Source organism: Watersipora subatra, chromosome 4, assembly GCF_963576615.1.
Source record: "Watersipora subatra chromosome 4, tzWatSuba1.1, whole genome shotgun sequence".
In the NCBI taxonomy this organism is placed as follows: Eukaryota; Metazoa; Bryozoa; class Gymnolaemata; order Cheilostomatida; family Watersiporidae; genus Watersipora; species Watersipora subatra.
Window position 1 is genome coordinate 34,519,543 of NC_088711.1, and position 20,915 is coordinate 34,540,457.

General features: G+C 38.9%; 1 protein-coding gene across 1 annotated transcript in view; it reads left to right on the forward strand.

Annotated features, from left to right (window-relative positions):
- LOC137394181 (potassium/sodium hyperpolarization-activated cyclic nucleotide-gated channel 3-like) overlaps positions 1-20,915 on the forward strand; it is a 44,849-nt gene that overhangs the window by 15,824 nt on the left and 8,110 nt on the right. Inside the window, exons 5-8 of the mRNA XM_068080901.1 lie at positions 3,330-3,479; positions 8,776-8,994; positions 19,054-19,200; positions 20,090-20,270. Coding sequence (XP_067937002.1) covers positions 3,330-3,479; positions 8,776-8,994; positions 19,054-19,200; positions 20,090-20,270 — 697 coding nt within the window. The remainder of the gene's footprint in view (positions 1-3,329; positions 3,480-8,775; positions 8,995-19,053; positions 19,201-20,089; positions 20,271-20,915) is intronic.

Genomic DNA, 20,915 nt, shown 5'->3' on the forward strand with positions numbered 1-20,915 from the left:
TACTTTAAGACAAAAGGTAGAGGAACAAAACTTCAACCCAAGTATGTCGGGCCTTACCGCATTACGAAATCTCTGCCCTATCAAACGTACGAAATGGAGCGAAACGGAAAATTGTCTGTACAGCACGAAGGCCGGATTAAACTGTACCAGGAAGCTGGTACAAGCGCTCCTCCAGGAGAGAATGCTCGGGCTCGCAGACCAAGCTTTGTGGGAAGTGCAGAAGAGGTAGCAACTAGTTTTGAGCCCGAACCCCCTGCCGCGGAAACGTCAGTGAAGCCAACCAACCCTGACGTAAAGCAGCGACCTTCTAGGGTAAGAAAGAAGCCAATGCATCTACAAAATTATTGGCTCAACAAAATGCAAACAGACAATGATAAGCTATCAGCCATTCTGGGACAGAATTTCGCCTTAGGAGGGGACAGTGTAATAAAAAAAGTGGACGACAATTACGACACCGAGTTTCCACCATTGTCGTCGCAGAACAAAACCCTTAAAACGGAAATGATAGCCCTAAAAAGGGCTGAGGTGGTTGGTGAGACTACTGGCACTCAAAAATCGATTTTGACTGGTAGCCCGAGAGGGTCACTGTCGTCCCCGATAGGATCTACCGATGGGCGAATGGTCTTGGACCCGACTTCATGCTTGTAAAAGCGAATGAGCTGTCAATCAGTGTGTACCCGTAATTGTAGACGTCAGAATGCGCAAGAGTTGATGACGTCTTTTCTAAGCCTATAATCCGGCAGCTTCAAATTGCTAACTCAACGGATCTATATTACGTTCATCGCAATTCAGACAAATTTGAATAGTCATTTATAAGGCGCACGCTTAACACTTGTTCAATGTAGAGTGTATGTATGTGTGATACTAGCAATTTTTTTATGTTAACCATTTATTACCATATTGTTCTAAGATTTGCATGTTACTATACAGACACAAAAAAAATTATTATTACTCGTATTGCGTGATTAGTTAGTGACAAATGTTATCGTTTTTGTATTCGAAATATGTTATTGTGGAATTGGTTGACCTGATTACTGTGCAGCCAATCAATTTGTGGATTTTTCTTGGGATTGCTATATAACCTGCCAGTTTGATCATTGTTGTTGTGTTACTGCTTGGTACTGAGAGATATAACACCAATAAAGATACTGCGTTCTTTACAAACAAGCTCTGCTTGAGTTGAAAAGCAAATAGGTATAACATTCTTGTCACTGTTTCTGACTTTAGCATTGTGATATTAGCCAGCGTATCATAGCTGCATTCACTATAAGTGCTATTGACCGAACATCAAGAATTATTGCGCTTGGCTTGCTAGGGTGTAATAGTTGAGAAAAGTCACCATCGAGTCTGTTTATCGGCTCACCATCGAGTCTGTTTATCGGCTCACCATCGAGTCTGTTTATCGGCTCACCATCGAGTCTGTTTATCGGCTCACCATCGAGTCTGTTTATCGGCTCACTCTCGAGTCTGTTTATCGGCTCACCATCGAGTCTGTTTATCGGCTCACCATCGAGTCTGTTTATCGGCTCACCATCGAGTCTGTTTATCGGCTCACCATCGAGTCTGTTTATCGGCTCACCATCGAGTCTGTTTATCGGCTCACCCGCGAGTCTGTTTATCGGCTCACCCGCGAGTCTGTTTATCGGCTCACTCTCGAGTCTGTTTATCGGCTCACTCTCGAGTCTGTTTATCGGCTCACCCACAAGTCTGTTTATTGACTCATCAAGTTGTGTGAACTCGCTCTTGAGTTGGGAGTTGTCTATCCTTGTCGAGTAGAATTTACTTCAATATAAGCCTATAGTAATAACATTTGGTGATATGATGTGTTATTATCATATAGGCCTATAGTAATAACATTTGGTGATATGCTGTGTTATTACTATATAGGCCTATATTAATAACATCTGGTGATATGCTGTGTTATACCATATAATCCTATACTAATTAATAACATCTGGTGATATGCTGTGTTATTACTAGCGCTGGGACGATATTACGATATTTCGGTATATCGTCGATATCACTTTCTGATACCGACCGTACCGACTACTTTCTGCCCATATCGAAATATCGGATACCGTCGATATTGGACGATATCGACGGTAATATAGATCCATCGGTTTTGACGTCATCGCATTGTTTGCAAACGCGCTCGTCCACGAAAAAGTCGCCATCTTTGTAGAAAACTATCGTCATTCTCTTGATTAATAGTATGTTAGTTAGTAATGTTTAATTTTGCTGATAACAAAATAACAAAAAGCCTCTATTTTCAGGCATATTATTAAATAAAATGAAACCTGTGAAAGTATCCTGAATGCAAGATAGTAGTGAACAATTCATGTTTAGTTTGAGATTATTGGTGTAAAAATTAAAATAAAATTTACATGAGATGATGACTTTAAATAAGTAGGCCTAGTGCAGGATAACTTTTACAAAAATAAATTGATTGATACTGTATACAAAAGTTCAGGTTTGAAGAATAGGTCTTCTATGAGTATTGATTGTGTCAAGATTAATTGTTATTAATAACTTGATGACTATAATATGGCCTGTATCATCTGACTGTGTAAGTATCGTTGATGTTTACATGAATAATAGTATTTTTGATGTTGTTTTGATACTACAATAAAAAATTTGCAAACAAAAGCATAACAAACATAATTAATTGCAGAAGCTTCGTGTTTTTAACGATAGAAGTTCTCCATAAAGATGGCGGACAACGATAGAAAGACGTCACGAAAAACGAAGGATATTCTACTCTACCTATTTGATACCCGATTCTTCAAAGAATTATACCGGTATATAGATTCATTAGGGAGTTGTTCTTTCATGGCAGTTTTTTAGCAAGTAAGACAACTCCGAATAACATAACCGATATTTCGATATATCGGTTGACTACGCCATCATATCGTACCGAAACGAATTTTTGATATCGTCCCAGCACTAGTTATTACCATATTGGTTTATATTAATATCATCTGTCTAGGTATTTAGGACTGATTACTTGCTGAGTAGAAAGTGCTACTCTCTCCCGTTTACTTGGTCTGGTAAAAAATAACACAGAGTGTGTGCATGTGCGTGCGTGTGTCCGTCTGAGAGTGTGCGTGTGTTGTGCGAGTGCATGCTAGTGCGTGTGTGTCTGTGTTTGCATATGAGAATTCGGGCATGTGGTGCCATATTTTGTCGCTATATCTTTTCACAACTTTTCTAGTATGACTCATGATCTCAAAGATTCAAATTTTCAACTCAATATTCAGAAATGATCTTGATGAGCATGTCATGTCTCTGTGTGACTCATACAATCATACCAATCTGGCATGCACTTGCAGTACTTCAGCATGGCAACCATAGTCGTAAGGATATTCAACCTCATCTGCATCATGGTCTTGCTCTCACACTGGAGTGGTTGCATCCAGTTCTTTGTACCTGTCATACAAGGCTGGCCAGAGGATTCGTGGATAGCGAGAGAAAACTTACAGGTAAGTTCGGTCTATAAGAAAATAGATATGAATATGATATGGAATGAGATATTTGCTTGCGCTGCTTACACTTGACAGGGAAAATTGGACAAGTTGTAGTGAAATATGTATTTTAGGAACATCAGAGAGAAATTAACCATGTTAAAATGAAAACATGGTGGAACATTGGAAATGGGGAGAAGTGGGCATGGGTTTTCTCGGGCTGTGTTAATTGTCAACCAAAGACTAACATGAGCCGTTGACTGCCTGTGCTGAAAAGCTAAACTAAAAATGCACAACCATGAAATTCTCACAAGTCCCACTACTAGTTTAGGAATATCACAGCAATCCCTGATATGAAATACATGAATACTGTTGCACAAACAAGTTTTAAACAAAAGAAGTTCAAGTATAATTATGGAATAGTAGTCTTCCTTTCTATACTCGTATCTGTATCACTCTGGTTCTCTATACTCGTATCTGTATCACTCTGACTGTCTATACTCGTATCTGTATCAATCTGACTGTCTATACTCGTATCTGTATTACTCTTCCTTTCTGTACTCGTATCTGTATCACTCTGGTTCTCTATACTCGTATCTGTATCACTCTGACTGTCTATACTCGTATCTGTATCACTCTGACTGTCTATATTTGTATCTGTATCACTCTGGCTCTCTATACTCGTATCTGTATCACTCTGGTTCTCTATACTCGTATCTGTATCACTCTGACTGTCTATATTTGTATCTGTATCACTCTGACTGTCTATATTTGTATCTGTATCACTCTGACTGTCTATATTTGTATCTGTATCACTCTGGCTTTCTATACTCATATCTGTATCACTCTGACTGTCTATATTTGTATCTGTATCACTTTGGATCTTTATACTCGTGTCTGTATCACTCTGGCTCTCTATACTATCTGTATCACTCTGACTGTCTATATTTGTATCTGTATCACTCTGGCTTTCTATACTCGTATCTGTATCACTCTGACTGTCTATACTCGTATCTGTATCACTCTGACTGTCTATATTTGTATCTGTATCACTCTGGCTTTCTATACTCATATCTGTATCACTCTGACTGTCTATATTTGTATCTGTATCACTTTGGTTCTTTATACTCGTGTCTGTATCACTCTGGCTCTCTATACTATCTGTATCACTCTGACTGTCTATATTTGTATCTGTATCACTCTGGCTTTCTATACTCGTATCTGTATTACTCTGACTGTCTATATTTGTATCTGTATTACTCTGGCTCTTTATACTCGTGTCTGTATCACTCTGACTGTCTATATTTGTATCTGTATTACTCTGGCTCTCTATACTCGTGTCTGTATCACTCTGGCTCTCTATACTCATGTCTGTATCACTCTGGTTCTCTATACTCGTATCTGTATCACCCTGACTGTCTATACTCGTATCTGTATCACTCTGACTGTCTATATTTGTATCTGTATTACTCTGGCTCTTTATACTCGTGTCTGTATCACTCTGGCTCTCTATACTCGTGTCTGTATCACTCTGGTTCTCTATACTCGTATCTGTATCACCCTGACTGTCTATACTCGTGTCTGTATCACTCTGACTGTCTATACTTGTATCTGTATTACTCTGGCTCTCTATACTCGTATCTGTATCACTCTGACCGTCTATATTTGTATCTGTATTACTCTGGCTCTCTATACTCGTGTCTGTATCACTCTGGCTTTCTATACTCGTGTCTGTATCACTCTGGCTCTCTATACTTGTGTCTGTATCACCCTGACTGTCTATTCTCGTGTCTGTATCACCCTGACTGTCTATACTCGTGTCTGTATCACCCTGACTGTCTATACTCGTATCTGTATCACTGTGACTGTCTATATTTGTATCTGTATTACTCTGGCTCTCTATACTCGTGTCTGTATCACTCTGGCTTTCTATACTCATGTCTGTATCACTCCGGCTCTCTATTCTCGTATCTGTATCACCCTGACTGTCTATACTCGTGTCTGTATCACTCTGACTGTCTATACTCGTGTCTGTATTACTCCGGCTCTCTATACTTGTGTCTGTATCACTTTGACTGTCTATACTCGTATCTGTATCACTCTGACTGTCTATATTTGTATCTGTATTACTCTGGCTCTCTATACTCGTGTCTGTATCACTCTGGCTCTCTATACTCGTGTCTGTATCACTCTAGTTCTCTATACTCGTATCTGTATCACCCTGATTGTCTATACTGGTATCTGTATCACTCTGACTGTCTATATTTGTATCTGTATTACTCTGGCTCTTTATACTCGTGTCTGTATTACTCTGGCTCTCTATACTCGTGTCTGTATTACTCTGGCTCTCTATACTTTTATCTGTATCACCCTGACTGTCTATACTCATGTATTCCAATTTTAACTCCTCCCAGTCTATAAATCTGCGCTATTAGCCTACCGACCCATAGCATACCAAGATTTGTTTGTTTATGTCAAACAATTCTTGATTTAATCAACCAATTGGCTGTAATCAATTTTTAGCTTTTTGAAGTTATACAAAGCTTGATCTAGCTGACTCGTGATGCAATAGATGCAAAATCAACAGGATTATTTTTTATGTACAAATAACCACGCAAATAAATTTTTATGGAGAGAATTTGGTGATGGGTAGTTCGATCACCATGAAAATCTCACTTTGATACGAGTAAAGCTTTAGCAGCATGAATTCTGTGAAACTCTAACAACTTTGATGCTATGAATGGATCTCTAAATGTTTTTCATGCATATATCAATTTACCTTGTTTCATAATTGATTTGTTGTCAATGCTTGAATGCAGGTCTTCTGGATGTTCATCCTTGAGTGAGACTAAACTAATGTTCGCTTTATTCAAGAAGTTTCATTTGTATTTTTTTCCTTATGCTTATAAAAATGTGCTTATAAATGTACCATAAGATGTACTTACAAGTGTACCATAACATGTACTTATTAATGTACTTTACAAAATGGCTTTCAAATAAACATTGTTTATTTAATATGCTGTATGTTATGTTGCTCTTTGTTTTGCTGTTTTTTTTACGCATTTCTATAGACTTCAAAGAGTAATTTCATCAAATATCCAAAGCATTGGCTTTATATAATCTACATGCTTTCAGCTCAGTTTTCAGTTAAACCGGCTGTTAAAATAGAATTAACCTTTGAATAAAGACAGACTCCCAATACTTGTGAGAGAATTGCTTTTGTGCAGAAAAACAAAAATGCACAGAGATGCAGGTTCTTTGTCTATCATAAACACAACATTAAACAACCATACCGCAAAACCTCAAATTGAACGCCACCTCTATTTGAACGCCACCTCTATTTGACCGCCACTTTGACTATCTTTGCTCTTTATGAACCCATAACATTAGGTGACCAGTAGAAAAGTGTCCACAAAATCGTATTAATAATGAATCATTTACATTGATAAAAATCCATTCTCTCTTTGTCCAACTCCGAAGATTTTCGCTTTTTTTCGTTAAAACTTTGAAAGCAACGCCATAGAAATAATCAATAAGGATCTTAGGCCAATAGAGGTTCCTTGTTTAACATGGTCTTAATACTTCGAAGTACATATATAAATACAGTTTGCAAGTTTTGGGCCAAAGGTTACGTTTAGCGAGCAAAACTTTTATGCGTTGCGCTTGTGCTAACTGCAGCGCGTAAAAGTTTTGCTCTGGCCAAAAAATTGTTTGGTCGCTAATATCAACTAGTTCAGCAGTGCAGAAGAAGAGTTGAGGTCAGAAGACATTTTGGAAGGTATTGGACAACCAGAAGATGTTCGTTCCATCGAAAGCGACAATCAGAATGCAGCTATCCGAGCAAACGATGCAAATATTTTTGTTTTAAAAACGTTAATTTTTGTTTTTGCATGTAATATAAGTATGGTTCGTTTATGTCACTTGTTCATGGATATATATTTGTAGCATTTGATGGATTATCATTATATAACTTATAAATTAGCAGATTTATAGCATATTATTTGATAGCATCATTGCGGTTATCTTAACGCTGCTTACAAAGGATCGACACTCATAGTTCCTTTTTTATTGCACATAAAAAGTTAGTTTTGGCTGTAAACTGTAGCAAACCTAGCAATGAGTGCAACGGTATCTTATTCAACATTGTTAAATATAGATATAAAATAAAAAACACTCAAGTTTAGAATAAAATGAAAAATTGAAAGCTCTAATAAATTGCAAAGTAAGGCACAGGCTATAATATCATCGCAGATTAATTGCAAACAATAGATAACAACTGGTAGAGATATCTCTCGGCTTCCCAATGCAAGATTTATTTAGAGATCCTTGACAAGTTAGAGGTAAATTAGCAGATTTATTGCCTTCAAAAAGGTTTAACACCGCTCCACCGGAAAGAGAGGACAAAATTATTTAATGGCATCAGTGCGGTAATCGGATCATACAATTGATCGATGCTCGTACCTCCACTTCTGTTGCACATAAAAAGCTAGTTTTGGCTGCAAACTGTAGCAAACATATCAGTGAGTGCAATGAGTTTTTATGTAACAATGTTAAATATAGATATAAAATAAACATATGTCTTTAAATTTAAAGTAAATTAAAAGTTGAAAGCGCAAATAGCAAAGGACATAAGATATAATATCATCACAGGTCAATTGCAAGCAATAGATATCAACTGGTAGAGATTCTTCTCGGTTTCTCGATGCATATTTATTAAGAGATCTTTGACAAGTTGGAGGTAAGTTAGCAGATTTATTGCATTCAAAAGGTTTAATATCGCTCCACTAAAAGAGAGCAAAATATAGGCGACATTCGCTTCGCCCATAATAGGACTCAATTTTCTTCCCAAAATTCCGACGAGCCGTTTAAAAAACACACCGCCAACCTCTATTTGAACACCGCCTCTAATTGACTGCCACTATAGAGGAAGGGTTAAAAAATAGAGCGCCATGGCGTTCAATCACTCAAATCACAAATCAATCAAAGGTTTTACAATATCTATTACTATTACTATCTCACAATATTTTATACACTCTGTACATAAACTACATATATACAAATTTTCTGTATAAGAATTGAAAATTATTTTTGTTGTCACAACTTGGTTCTCGTTGTATTTTTCGTCCTTGGCTTTGTTTCTTGGCTTTGTCTCATAAATAATACATTCCAAAATGTATGCAGACGACAAAAATATATGCAAAAGAAAGAAAAGATTGATACTTTACTGCATTAAGGACTTCATTTCATTATCGGCAATCATGTAATTAGCTTCGTCTACAACTTTGTTTTATTTCATCTCAAGTTCCTTTTTCAGGAAGTACACTGGTGGGAGCAGTACACGAAGTCGCTATTCAAAGCCCTCTCTCACATGCTGTCTATAGGCTATGGCAAGTATCCACCAGCTAACAACACAGACATGTGGTTGACAATAGCGAGCATGCTTGCCGGTGCTACCTGCTATGCCCTGTTCGTGGGCCATGCTACTACTCTCATTCAGTCCTTTGACACATCCAGCAGGCAGTATCGAGACCATGTGAGTAGAAGTGCAAAGATGACTTTATCTCTTTCTGTTTCAAATTATTTGGGTAATATATTATATATTACTAGGAATACTATATAGTATTCCTATAGGCACACCATTATGGATGAACGTACACAAAATTGTTGCTAGTTTGCTATCATTTGCGATTGTTTTTGATGATTGAAGTAGTTTGGCTGCCAGGATGTTTCTAGATTAAAATCGGCAAAACCTGATTTCGGTTCAAAAGTTAAGAAGACAAACATGTGAGAAAAAAATGTCACTAGTTGTTATCGTTGCTATAGTTGACATCGGCTATTGCGTTCAAGTTGCAGCATTATGTGTCTCTATTCTGTCAGTCTCTTCGCAACTATAAACACCATAATCACACTTTCGCTTGATCTGAGCGTTTTAACCGTGATCGAGTTTTATCGATTTTACTCTGGAAAATCACCTCAAACAAAAAACAATCGTGAGTAATTCAAAAATACTGATACTTTTAGATAAAATTTATTAAAATTTTTTACAAGTTTATCTTTAATGTCAGAGGTTTCATGAGCTCACTACTACTACTACTACTACTACTACTACTACTACTACTACTACTACTACTGAGCTCACTACTACTGAGTAGACATGCCTAGTGATTACGTACAGCGTAGTACTGTTGGAGCACTCCCCCACACTTAGTGATTACATACAGCATAGAACTGTTGGAGCACTCCCCCACACTTAGTGATTACATACAGCATAGAACTGTTGGAGCACTCCCCCACACTTAGTGATTACATACAGCATAGAACTGTTGGAGCACTCCCCCACACTTAGTGGTTACATACAGCATAGAACTGTTGGAGCACTCCCCTACACTTAGTGATTACATACAGCATAGAACTGTTGGAGCACTCCCCCACACTTAGTGATTACGTACAGCAGAGAACTGTTGGAGCACTCCCCCACACTTAGTGATTACGTACAGCATAGAACTGTTGGAGCACTCCCCCACACTTAGTGATTATGTACAGCATAGAACTGTTGGAGCACTCCCCCACACTTAGTGATTATGTACAGCATAGACCTGTTGGAGCACTCCCCCACACTTAGTGATTACATACAGCATAGAACTGTTGGAGCACTCCCCCACACTTAGTGATTACATACAGCATAGAACTGTTGGAGCACTCCCCCACACTTAGTGATTACATACAGCATAGAACTGTTGGAGCACTCCCCCACACTTAGTGATTACATACAGCATAGAACTGTTGGAGCACTCCCCCACACTTAGTGATTACGTACAGCATAGAACTGTTGGAGCACTCCCCCACACTTAGTGATTACATACAGCATAGAACTGTTGGAGCACTCCCCCACACTTAGTGATTACGTACAGCATAGAACTGTTGGAGCACTCCCCCACACTTAGTGATTACATACAGCATAGAACTGTTGGAGCACTCCCCCACACTTAGTGATTACGTACAGCATAGAACTGTTGGAGCACTCCCCCACACTTAGTGATTACATACAGCATAGAACTGTTGGAGCACTCCCCCACACTTAGTGATTACGTACAGCATAGAACTGTTGGAGCACTCCCCCACACTTAGTGATTACATACAGCATAGAACTGTTGGAGCACTCCCCCACACTTAGTGATTACATACAGCATAGAACTGTTAAAGCACTCCCCCACACTTAGTGATTACATACAGCATAGAACTGTTGGAGCACTCCCCCACACTTAGTGATTACGTACAGCATAGAACTGTTGGAGCACTCCCCACACTTAGTGATTATGTACAGCATAGAACTGTTGGAGCACTCCCCCACACTTAGTGATTACGTACAGCATAGAACTGTTGGAGCACTCCCCCACACTTAGTGATTACATACAGCATAGAACTGTTGGAGCACTCCCCCACACTTAGTGATTACGTACAGCATAGAACTGTTGGAGCACTCCCCCACACTTAGTGATTACATACAGCATAGAACTGTTGGAGCACTCCCCCACACTTAGTGATTACATACAGCATAGACCTGTTGGAGCACTCCCCCACACTTAGTGATTACATACAGCATAGAACTGTTAAAGCACTCCCCCACACTTAGTGATTACATACAGCATAGAACTGTTAAAGCACTCCCCCACACTTAGTGATTACATACAGCATAGAACTGTTGGAGCACTCCCCCACACTTAGTGATTACATACAGCATAGAACTGTTGGAGCACTCCCCCACACTTAGTGATTACATACAGCATAGAACTGTTGGAGCACTCCCCCACACTTAGTGATTACGTACAGCATAGAACTGTTGGAGCACTCCCCCACACTTAGTGATTACATACAGCATAGAACTGTTGGAGCACTCCCCCACACTTAGTGATTACATACAGCATAGAACTGTTGGAGCACTCCCCCACACTTAGTGATTACGTACAGCATAGAACTGTTGGAGCACTCCCCACACTTAGTGGTTATGTACAACATAGAACTGTTGGAGCACTCCCCCACACTTAGTGATTACATACAGCATAGAACTGTTAAAGCACTCCCCCACACTTAGTGATTACATACAGCATAGAACTGTTGGAGCACTCCCCCACACTTAGTGATTACGTACAGCATAGAACTGTTGGAGCACTCCCCACACTTAGTGATTATGTACAGCATAGAACTGTTAAAGCACTCCCCCACACTTAGTGATTACATACAGCATAGAACTGTTAAAGCACTCCCCCACACTTAGTGATTACATACAGCATAGAACTGTTGGAGCACTCCCCCACACTTAGTGATTACATACAGCATAGAACTGTTGGAGCACTCCCCCACACTTAGTGATTACGTACAGCATAGAACTGTTGGAGCACTCCCCCACACTTAGTGATTACATACAGCATAGAACTGTTGGAGCACTCCCCCACACTTAGTGATTACGTACAGCATAGAACTGTTGGAGCACTCCCCCACACTTAGTGATTACATACAGCATAGAACTGTTGGAGCACTCCCCCACACTTAGTGATTACATACAGCATAGAACTGTTGGAGCACTCCCCTACACTTAGTGATTACATACAGCATAGAACTGTTGGAGCACTCCCCCACACTTAGTGATTACATACAGCATAGAACTGTTGGAGCACTCCCCCACACTTAGTGATTACATACAGCATAGAACTGTTGGAGCACTCCCCCACACTTAGTGATTACATACAGCATAGAACTGTTGGAGCACTCCCCCACACTTAGTGATTACATACAGCATAGAACTGTTGGAGCACTCCCCCACACTTAGTGATTACGTACAGCATAGAACTGTTAAAGCACTCCCCCACACTTAGTGATTACATACAGCATAGAACTGTTGGAGCACTCCCCCACACTTAGTGATTACATACAGCATAGAACTGTTGGAGCACTCCCCCACACTTAGTGATTACGTACAGCATAGAACTGTTGGAGCACTCCCCCACACTTAGTGATTACATACAGCATAGAACTGTTGGAGCACTCCCCCACACTTAGTGATTACATACAGCATAGAACTGTTGGAGCACTCCCCTACACTTAGTGATTACATACAGCATAGAACTGTTGGAGCACTCCCCCACACTTAGTGATTACATACAGCATAGAACTGTTGGAGCACTCCCCCACACTTAGTGATTACATACAGCATAGAACTGTTGGAGCATTCCCCCACACTTAGTGATTACATACAGCATAGAACTGTTGGAGCACTCCCCCACACTTAGTGATTACATACAGCATAGAACTGTTGGAGCACTCCCCCACACTTAGTGATTACGTACAGCATAGAACTGTTAAAGCACTCCCCCACACTTAGTGATTACATACAGCATAGAACTGTTGGAGCACTCCCCCACACTTAGTGATTACATACAGCATAGAACTGTTGGAGCACTCCACCACACTTAGTGATTACATACAGCATAGAACTGTTGGAGCACTCCCCCACACTTAGTGATTACATACAGCATAGAACTGTTGGAGCACTCCCCCACACTTAGTGATTACGTACAGCATAGAACTGTTAAAGCACTCCCCCACACTTAGTGATTACATACAGCATAGAACTGTTGGAGCACTCCCCCACACTTAGTGATTACATACAGCATAGAACTGTTGGAGCACTCCCCCACACTTAGTGATTACATACAGCATAGAACTGTTGGAGCACTCCCCCACACTTAGTGATTACATACAGCATAGAACTGTTGGAGCACTCCCCCACACTTAGTGATTACGTACAGCATAGAACTGTTAAAGCACTCCCCCACACTTAGTGATTACATACAGCATAGAACTGTTGGAGCACTCCCCCACACTTAGTGATTACATACAGCATAGAACTGTTGGAGCACTCCCCCACACTTAGTGATTACATACAGCATAGAACTGTTGGAGCACTCCCCTACACTTAGTGATTACATACAGCATAGAACTGTTGGAGCACTTCCCCACATTTAGTGATTATGTACAGCATAGAACTGTTGGAGCACTCCCCTACACTTAGTGATTACGTACAACATAGAACTGTTGGAGCACTCCCCACACTTAGTGATTATGTACAACATAGAACTGTTGGAGCACTCCCCCACACTTAGTGATTATGTACAACATAGAACTGTTGGAGCACTCCCCCACACTTAGTGATTATGTACAGCATAGACCTGTTGGAGCACTCCCCCACACTTAGTGATTACATACAGCATAGAACTGTTGGAGCACTCCCCCACACTTAGTGATTATGTACAGTATAGAACTGTTGGAGCACTCCCCCACACTTAGTGATTACATACAGCATAGAACTGTTGGAGCACTCCCCCACACTTAGTGATTACATACAGCATAGAACTGTTGGAGCACTCCCCCACACTTAGTGATTACATACAGCATAGAACTGTTGGAGCACTCCCCTACACTTAGTGATTACATACAGCATAGAACTGTTGGAGCACTCCCCCACATTTAGTGATTATGTACAGCATAGAACTGTTGGAGCACTCCCCTACACTTAGTGATTACGTACAACATAGAACTGTTGGAGCACTCCCCACACTTAGTGATTATGTACAACATAGAACTGTTGGAGCACTCCCCCACACTTAGTGATTATGTACAGCATAGACCTGTTGGAGCACTCCCCTACACTTAGTGATTACGTACAGCATAGAACTGTTGGAGCACTCCCCACACTTAGTGATTACGTACAGCATAGAACTGTTGGAGCACTCCCACACACTTAGTGATTACGTACAGCATAGAACTGTTGGAGCACTCCACCACACTTAAGCCTGGTTTCCATATGACAGCGCAAGGCGCACGACGTCGTGCGTAGGCCAGTTGTGATGTGGAAACGTCAACGCACGACAATCGCGCGACGTGCGTACGCTGATCGCCAGGATCCAACAGAATGGATCCTTGCAACGGGTGAGCGATGATGTGTCTCACAATACACTGCTCGACCTTTTCAACCTATCCCGCAATTCAAACGGAGGGCTGGTTTCCGAAGAAATTGGTCTCCCGTACGAAAGAGTAAGCCTGGTTTTCATATGACAGCGCAAGGTCGCAACGGAGGGCTGTTTTCCGAAGAAATCGGTCTCCCGTACGAAAAAGTGAGGAAATTGCCCACTTTGTCCAATGCAAGCATGGCGCCTACGCGCGCTATGGAAACACTGCGTCGCAGCCCAAGAAATGCATTGCGCATGATCACTGGACCGCGCACGATCATTGCGCTGTCATATGGAAACCAGGCTTAAGTGAAGGGATTGTTGGTAACGCTTGAGGAATACAGACAAGGGAGTTCACATGAGTTTGTCATAGATTTTGCAGCGGGTATGTTGATAGTTAACCGGCCATTGAAGGGATAAATGTCGGCTATTCTTACGAATATCGTATCTATCAGAGTATATCATGCAGGATAAGCCAAGTTACGACAGAATGCATTTAAATAAAGTCAAAATCTACAATGGGCTGTTGCACTTTAATAAATAAACCAGAAATAAAAAAAGAAACCAGTTTAAAGCAATAAAGGAAAATCAATCCACCAAAGTTCAAAGTTCAAACATAAAGCATGCTTATAGAAATGGATTCATGTAGAATGAATACACCTACGCATGTTGAATATGAATGTAAACTGACAATCAGCAGGCATCACTCCTAGTTGTACTATTAAATATAGTGTCATAGACAAGTTCATCTATAATTAGTATATGTTGTGTTTTAAGTATTTGTTGGTCAATGGTACAATTGTAGGTAATTCGCAGTGCAGAGATAGAACTACTTGGACATTCATTTGATTTTTAGCTTTTTGTTTTCTTCTGTTCACTTTACCAAAGATATTTGCAATTCTTAGCTTGACTGTGCCACCATCTATAGTAAATTCTAGAATATTGATATTCCTTCGTTTACTGTGCCACTATCTACGTATAGTAAATTCTAGAATATTGGTATTCCTTCGTTTACTATACCCTCATCTATAAGTCAGTGCTAGAATATTGGTATTTTTTCCTTTACTCTGCCACCATCTATAGTAAGTTCTAGAATATTGGTATTCTTTCCTTTACTGTACCACCATCTATAGTAAGTTCTAGAATATTGGTATTCCTTCCTTTACTGTACCACCATCTATAGTAAGTTCTAGAATATTGATATTCCTTCCTTTACTGTACCACCATTTATAGTAAATTCTAGGATATTGGTATTCCTTCGTTTACTGTACCACCATCTATAGTAAGTTCAAGAATATTGGTATTCCTTCGTTTACTGTGCCACTATCTACGTATAGTAAATTCTAGAATATTGGTATTCCTTCGTTTACTATACCCTCATCTATAGTCAGTGCTAGAATATTGGTATTTTTTCCTTTACTCTGCCACCATTTATAGTAAGTTCTAGAATATTGGTATTCTTTCCTTTACTGTACCACCATCTATAGTAAGTTCTAGAATATTGGTATTCCTTCCTTTACTGTACCACCATTTATAGTAAATTCTAGGATATTGGTATTCCTTCGTTTACTGTACCACCATCTATAGTAAGTTCTAGAATATTGATATTCCTTCGTTTACTGTACCACCATCTATAGTAAGTTCTAGAATATTGGTATTCCTTCCTTTACTGTACCACCATTTATAGTAAATTCTAGGATATTGGTATTCCTTCGTTTACTGTACCACCATCTATAGTAAGTTCTAGAATATTGATATTCCTTCGTTTACTGTACCACTATCTATAGTAAGTTCTAGAATATTGATATTCCTTCTTTACTATACTACCATATATAGTAAGTTTTAGAATACTGATATTCCTTCGTTTACTGTACCACCATCTATAGTAAGTTCTAGAATATTGATATTCCTTCGTTTACTGTACCACCATCTATAGTAAGTTCTAAAATATTGATATTCCTTCGTTTACTGTACCACCATCTATAGTAAATTCTAGAATATTGGTATTCCTTCGTTTACTGTACCACCATCTATAGTAAATTCTAGAATATTGGTATTCCTTCGTTTACTATACCCTCATCTATAGTAAGTTCTAGAATATTGGTATTCCTTCGTTTACTTTGCCACCATCTATGGTAAGTTCTAGAATATTGGTATTCTTTCCTTTACTCTGCCACCATCTATAGTAAGTTCTAGAATATTGGTATTCTCTCCTTTACTGTACCACCATCTATAGTAAGTTCTAGAATATTGGTATTCCTTCCTTTACTGTGCCGCTATCTACAGTAAGTTCTAGAATATTGGTATGCTTGACATTCTGGATCCAGTGATATTTTAATTTGTGCTTAATGAATGAGGAATTTCGTACCAACTAAAACCCTTTGTACTCGCTTCCAGCCTCTAATAATCTTCATCAGTTACTCCTGCCTTTTCCCTTCAATTATTTAATGCTTCCAACACCTCTTCTTTTAAAATAAAACAAAATTAAACGTTGTTTGGGCTAACTCATAGGGTCACACTTCTGTCACTAATAGAAAGTCTTTAGTAGAAATTTGGAGCTCGATAACATCATCAGGAAGGTGGACATACTTTTACTGGCAGTAGGCAAACGTTTATTGTGAGCTTTGATCATTTGAGCTGACGAAGAGTCGTTATATTGTTATAACTTTACTCTCGGCAAACATCATGACTGCCTCGTAGCCAGCTTGATACAAAATAAGAAATATTTAGTTTCTTTTAGTTGCGATATGTATGTACTTGTAGAATATGCTAATTCTTCATTACGGTTCATGTATATTCATGTATGTACTCTGGTGCTGGCATTAAGACTGGTGCTGGCTCATTCTATGAGACAGCACCAGTCCTAAAGGGTGACTTGCAACAAAATTCACATTACAGTTATTTGGTATCAAAAGATTCACCATGTCTTACTCTGCTGTGTTGTAGGTGCAAAATATGTGAGAATGTGATTACAAGCTCATAAAAGTTAAAAACGGAAAGCCGCCGTAGATTTGAATCTGTTTATTTATCTGACGTAGTCATTACATTTGGTTATTGTCTTGTCACGTGATGTTCTCACATGAATTGAAAGGCCAATAAAAAGCTCAATATAAAACTTATCGTAGCACTAGTTTATGACAAACACTTCGGGTTTTACCGAAGACCCCGTATCAAATATAGATGCTCGCTACTTTACAGTTTTGTTTCGGCTTGATCTAATTGGCAAGTCATAATTTGATCATGTTACCCAATATTTCGCAAATAATTTTTGCAGCACTTTTCGATTACCACAGGTGACCAACAGGCTTGTCATGATTATCAGACAATGATATGTACTCCTTCGAGGTAAGGTTAAAAAATTAAATGAATTTTTACGGTAAGTTATAAGATATCAGTGCTAAAAGTGACAGCATTACAATGATGATAAAATAGACGCGTAAGAACAATAGACATGGTTTTATCAAATGCGTGAAGTATATTTGTGAAAATATTTCGACGAATGAAGTTGCATGAAAGTGTAAACAGAAACCATCTACCACAACTACGTCACATTTGAGCCGTTTTGGAAAGAGAATCCAAACTACAGCCGTCTCGTGTGGCTGCGATTAACTGTTCGTTTTTGAGCTATTAAGAGCTTGTAATCACATTCCCACATATTTGCACCTACAACACAACAGAGTAAGACATGGTGAATCGTTTGATATCAAATAACTGTAATGTGAATTTCGTTGCAAGTCAACCTTTAATGTAAAGTAGCGCTGTAACAGAAGTTCGTACTTGGGAATAAACTTTGTCATAGTTGCCTTATCAGCTCAGGAGCCAAGAAGCTTGTCGCATTTTTACTTTGTTAGTTCACTCTACTTGCGATTCACCATTGCTGACATTGACCTGGTCAGAAATCTTTCCCTTACCCGGCATCAGCAATAAAATCACAGGCGAACTCAAAATCTGTGTCTCTGCACCGAAATTGGTTTCATTTATAAGTATTTTCGAAATAAATTTGCTGCTTCTGTTATTCGTATAGCAAATACTGTAAGCATAAATTGCTGGAAAACAAAAGAGGCATAAATCATATAATTCCTACACAAGAGAAGGCAACTTCTACAGTGACTTACCACATTCAAGATTATGTAGTTTTCATAAACTGTTTGGCCAATATGAATGCTACTATAACACAAGTCATGAAGCATAACCATTACTCAAATGATTATTTAAAGGGGTCTTCTAAGAAACTGCAAGGAGCTTTTTATTTGTTTGTAATTACTTCTATGGAATTACTTCTATGGAATACTTCTATGAGCAACTATTACTTCTATGGAATACTTCTATGAGCAACTTGTGGTATCAACAAAACCTACAAAACCTACAGATATTTGTTTCCTGCTCTCCTCTTTCTGAAGTAATTCACTGTAAAAGAAATTTGGCTCTTTTTTTAATTATGGTTCTATTGATGTTGTGCCACATCAAAGCTAACGGGTTGATTAGGATTGATAGAAAGGGTTGATAGAAAGGCTTGATAGAAAGGGTTGATTAGATCACAAGTGAAGGAATTGCTATACTGAATATACGTACTGTGCGTGTTTCAGATGCAGCAGGTAAATGAATACATGAGCTATCGGAAACTGCCAAAGGATCTTAGGCGCAGAGTGACCAGCTACTATGACCACAAGTTTGGAGGAAAAATGTTTGATGAAGCGTCGATATTGGCTGAACTTTCTCACACTTTACGCTCGGTTGGTTATCGATGTTACTACTCGTATTTTCCTTAAATGGTGCTCGGTCCTTTCTCTTCCATCTTCTCTCTCTCTCTTCCCTTCTCTCTCTTCCCTTTTCTCTGTGTTTCTCCCTTTTTCTCTTCTCTCTTTTTTCTTCATTTTGGGAATCAAATTATTTCCATACGTAGAGGCAGCACCTTGCTTATTGTATTAAATGATTTGTTTCATAGTTTTAAGGATGCGCTTTTTTAAGAATACACGCTAGTACTTTGGAGCAATAGTCTTGTCAAGAAACATGTTACTAGTAACTCCACTGATAATCAGGAGCTGAGATCAAGAGGTAAACTGACAATGTAGTGAATAACTATATAGCTTTAGGATCATAAGCTAACTATGGCTTTAATATAGTTTTCACAAAACAAACAGGATCTAATCAAAAGAAAGGAATAAACAATGTTTGTCAAAAACATGTGTTGAGTTATGATAACACATGTAATGAGTAGTGTAGTAGTGTGTAGTGAGTGTAGGTGTAATTAAGGTCAGCACAGCAGCTAGGTTTAGTGGCTTTAGTTCTGTAGCGCTTATACTAGTGTAATGATAGCACATAAGTAACAACGTTGGTTGTCTATAAACAGTTAGCCAGCCTGACTGCAGAAAACAGTATTACATGTTGTCTGTCACTTGAATCTCTGATTTCCATAGTCTATGTTCCCATTCACTACGGGCCGTCGCATCTCTCTAGGCCTATATGTTTTCATAGAAACAACTAATATAATATGGCTATTACTTTGTATTTGGTGGTAGAAAAAAAGGTAAGACATGAAATGCTTTTTATTACATATCAACTGCCTGGTCATAGGTGTAGGTGTATGTGTAACAGGATGTGACGGTGAAAGTTATGTTTCAGGTTATTATTAAACACAACTGTAAACAACTCATCAGCACCGTACCTTTCTTCGAGAAAGGTAAAGATGAAGGAAACTTTGTAGACGATGTCCTATCAAGACTGAGTTTTGAAATGGCTATGCCAAATGATGACATAATCAAGGCCAACACTCGAGCCGATAAAATGTATTTTATTCAGGAAGGTAAGAAACCGACATTCTTAAATTATCATGTTGGTCTGCAAATAACTTTTAGAGTATAAGTCCATCGCTAACCTGAGTATGTTCTTTAGCTAGAGCTCACATCAGAAACAAATTTATGCTGAAAATTAGATTTTATAAAAGAAATCTTGGCAAAATGGCTGTTTACTAATAAGGATCGTGAAGCACATTTTGCGTGGAAGACACCAGTGGACGCCACCAGTGGACGCCACCAATGGACGCCACCAGTGGACGCCACCAGTGGACACCACCAGTGGACGCCACCAGTGGACACCACCAGTGGCCATTCTTTGTGGTAAATGAAATTGAGGTCAAACTGACTCAGCCTTAGCATAAGAATTACCCACACAATATAAATCTCCAGTGAGTCTTTGAACTTCTATCCAAGTTAATTTTCAACGAATGACAGCCAGAGTTTGTCAAAACCTTAGAGTTATGCGTGGGAAAAAACTGGTAAGTTAAAAAAGAATAAAATATATATACAAGTAAGCTAAATACATCTGAAATTAACTGCTTAAATTACACATGTTTCTATCACTACCAAACCTGCACATCGGTGAGCCTATGCTTTCACTAATACTGCAGTGTTTATGCGCTGGTGAGGTAATTCCCTTCTTTGTGACTTAC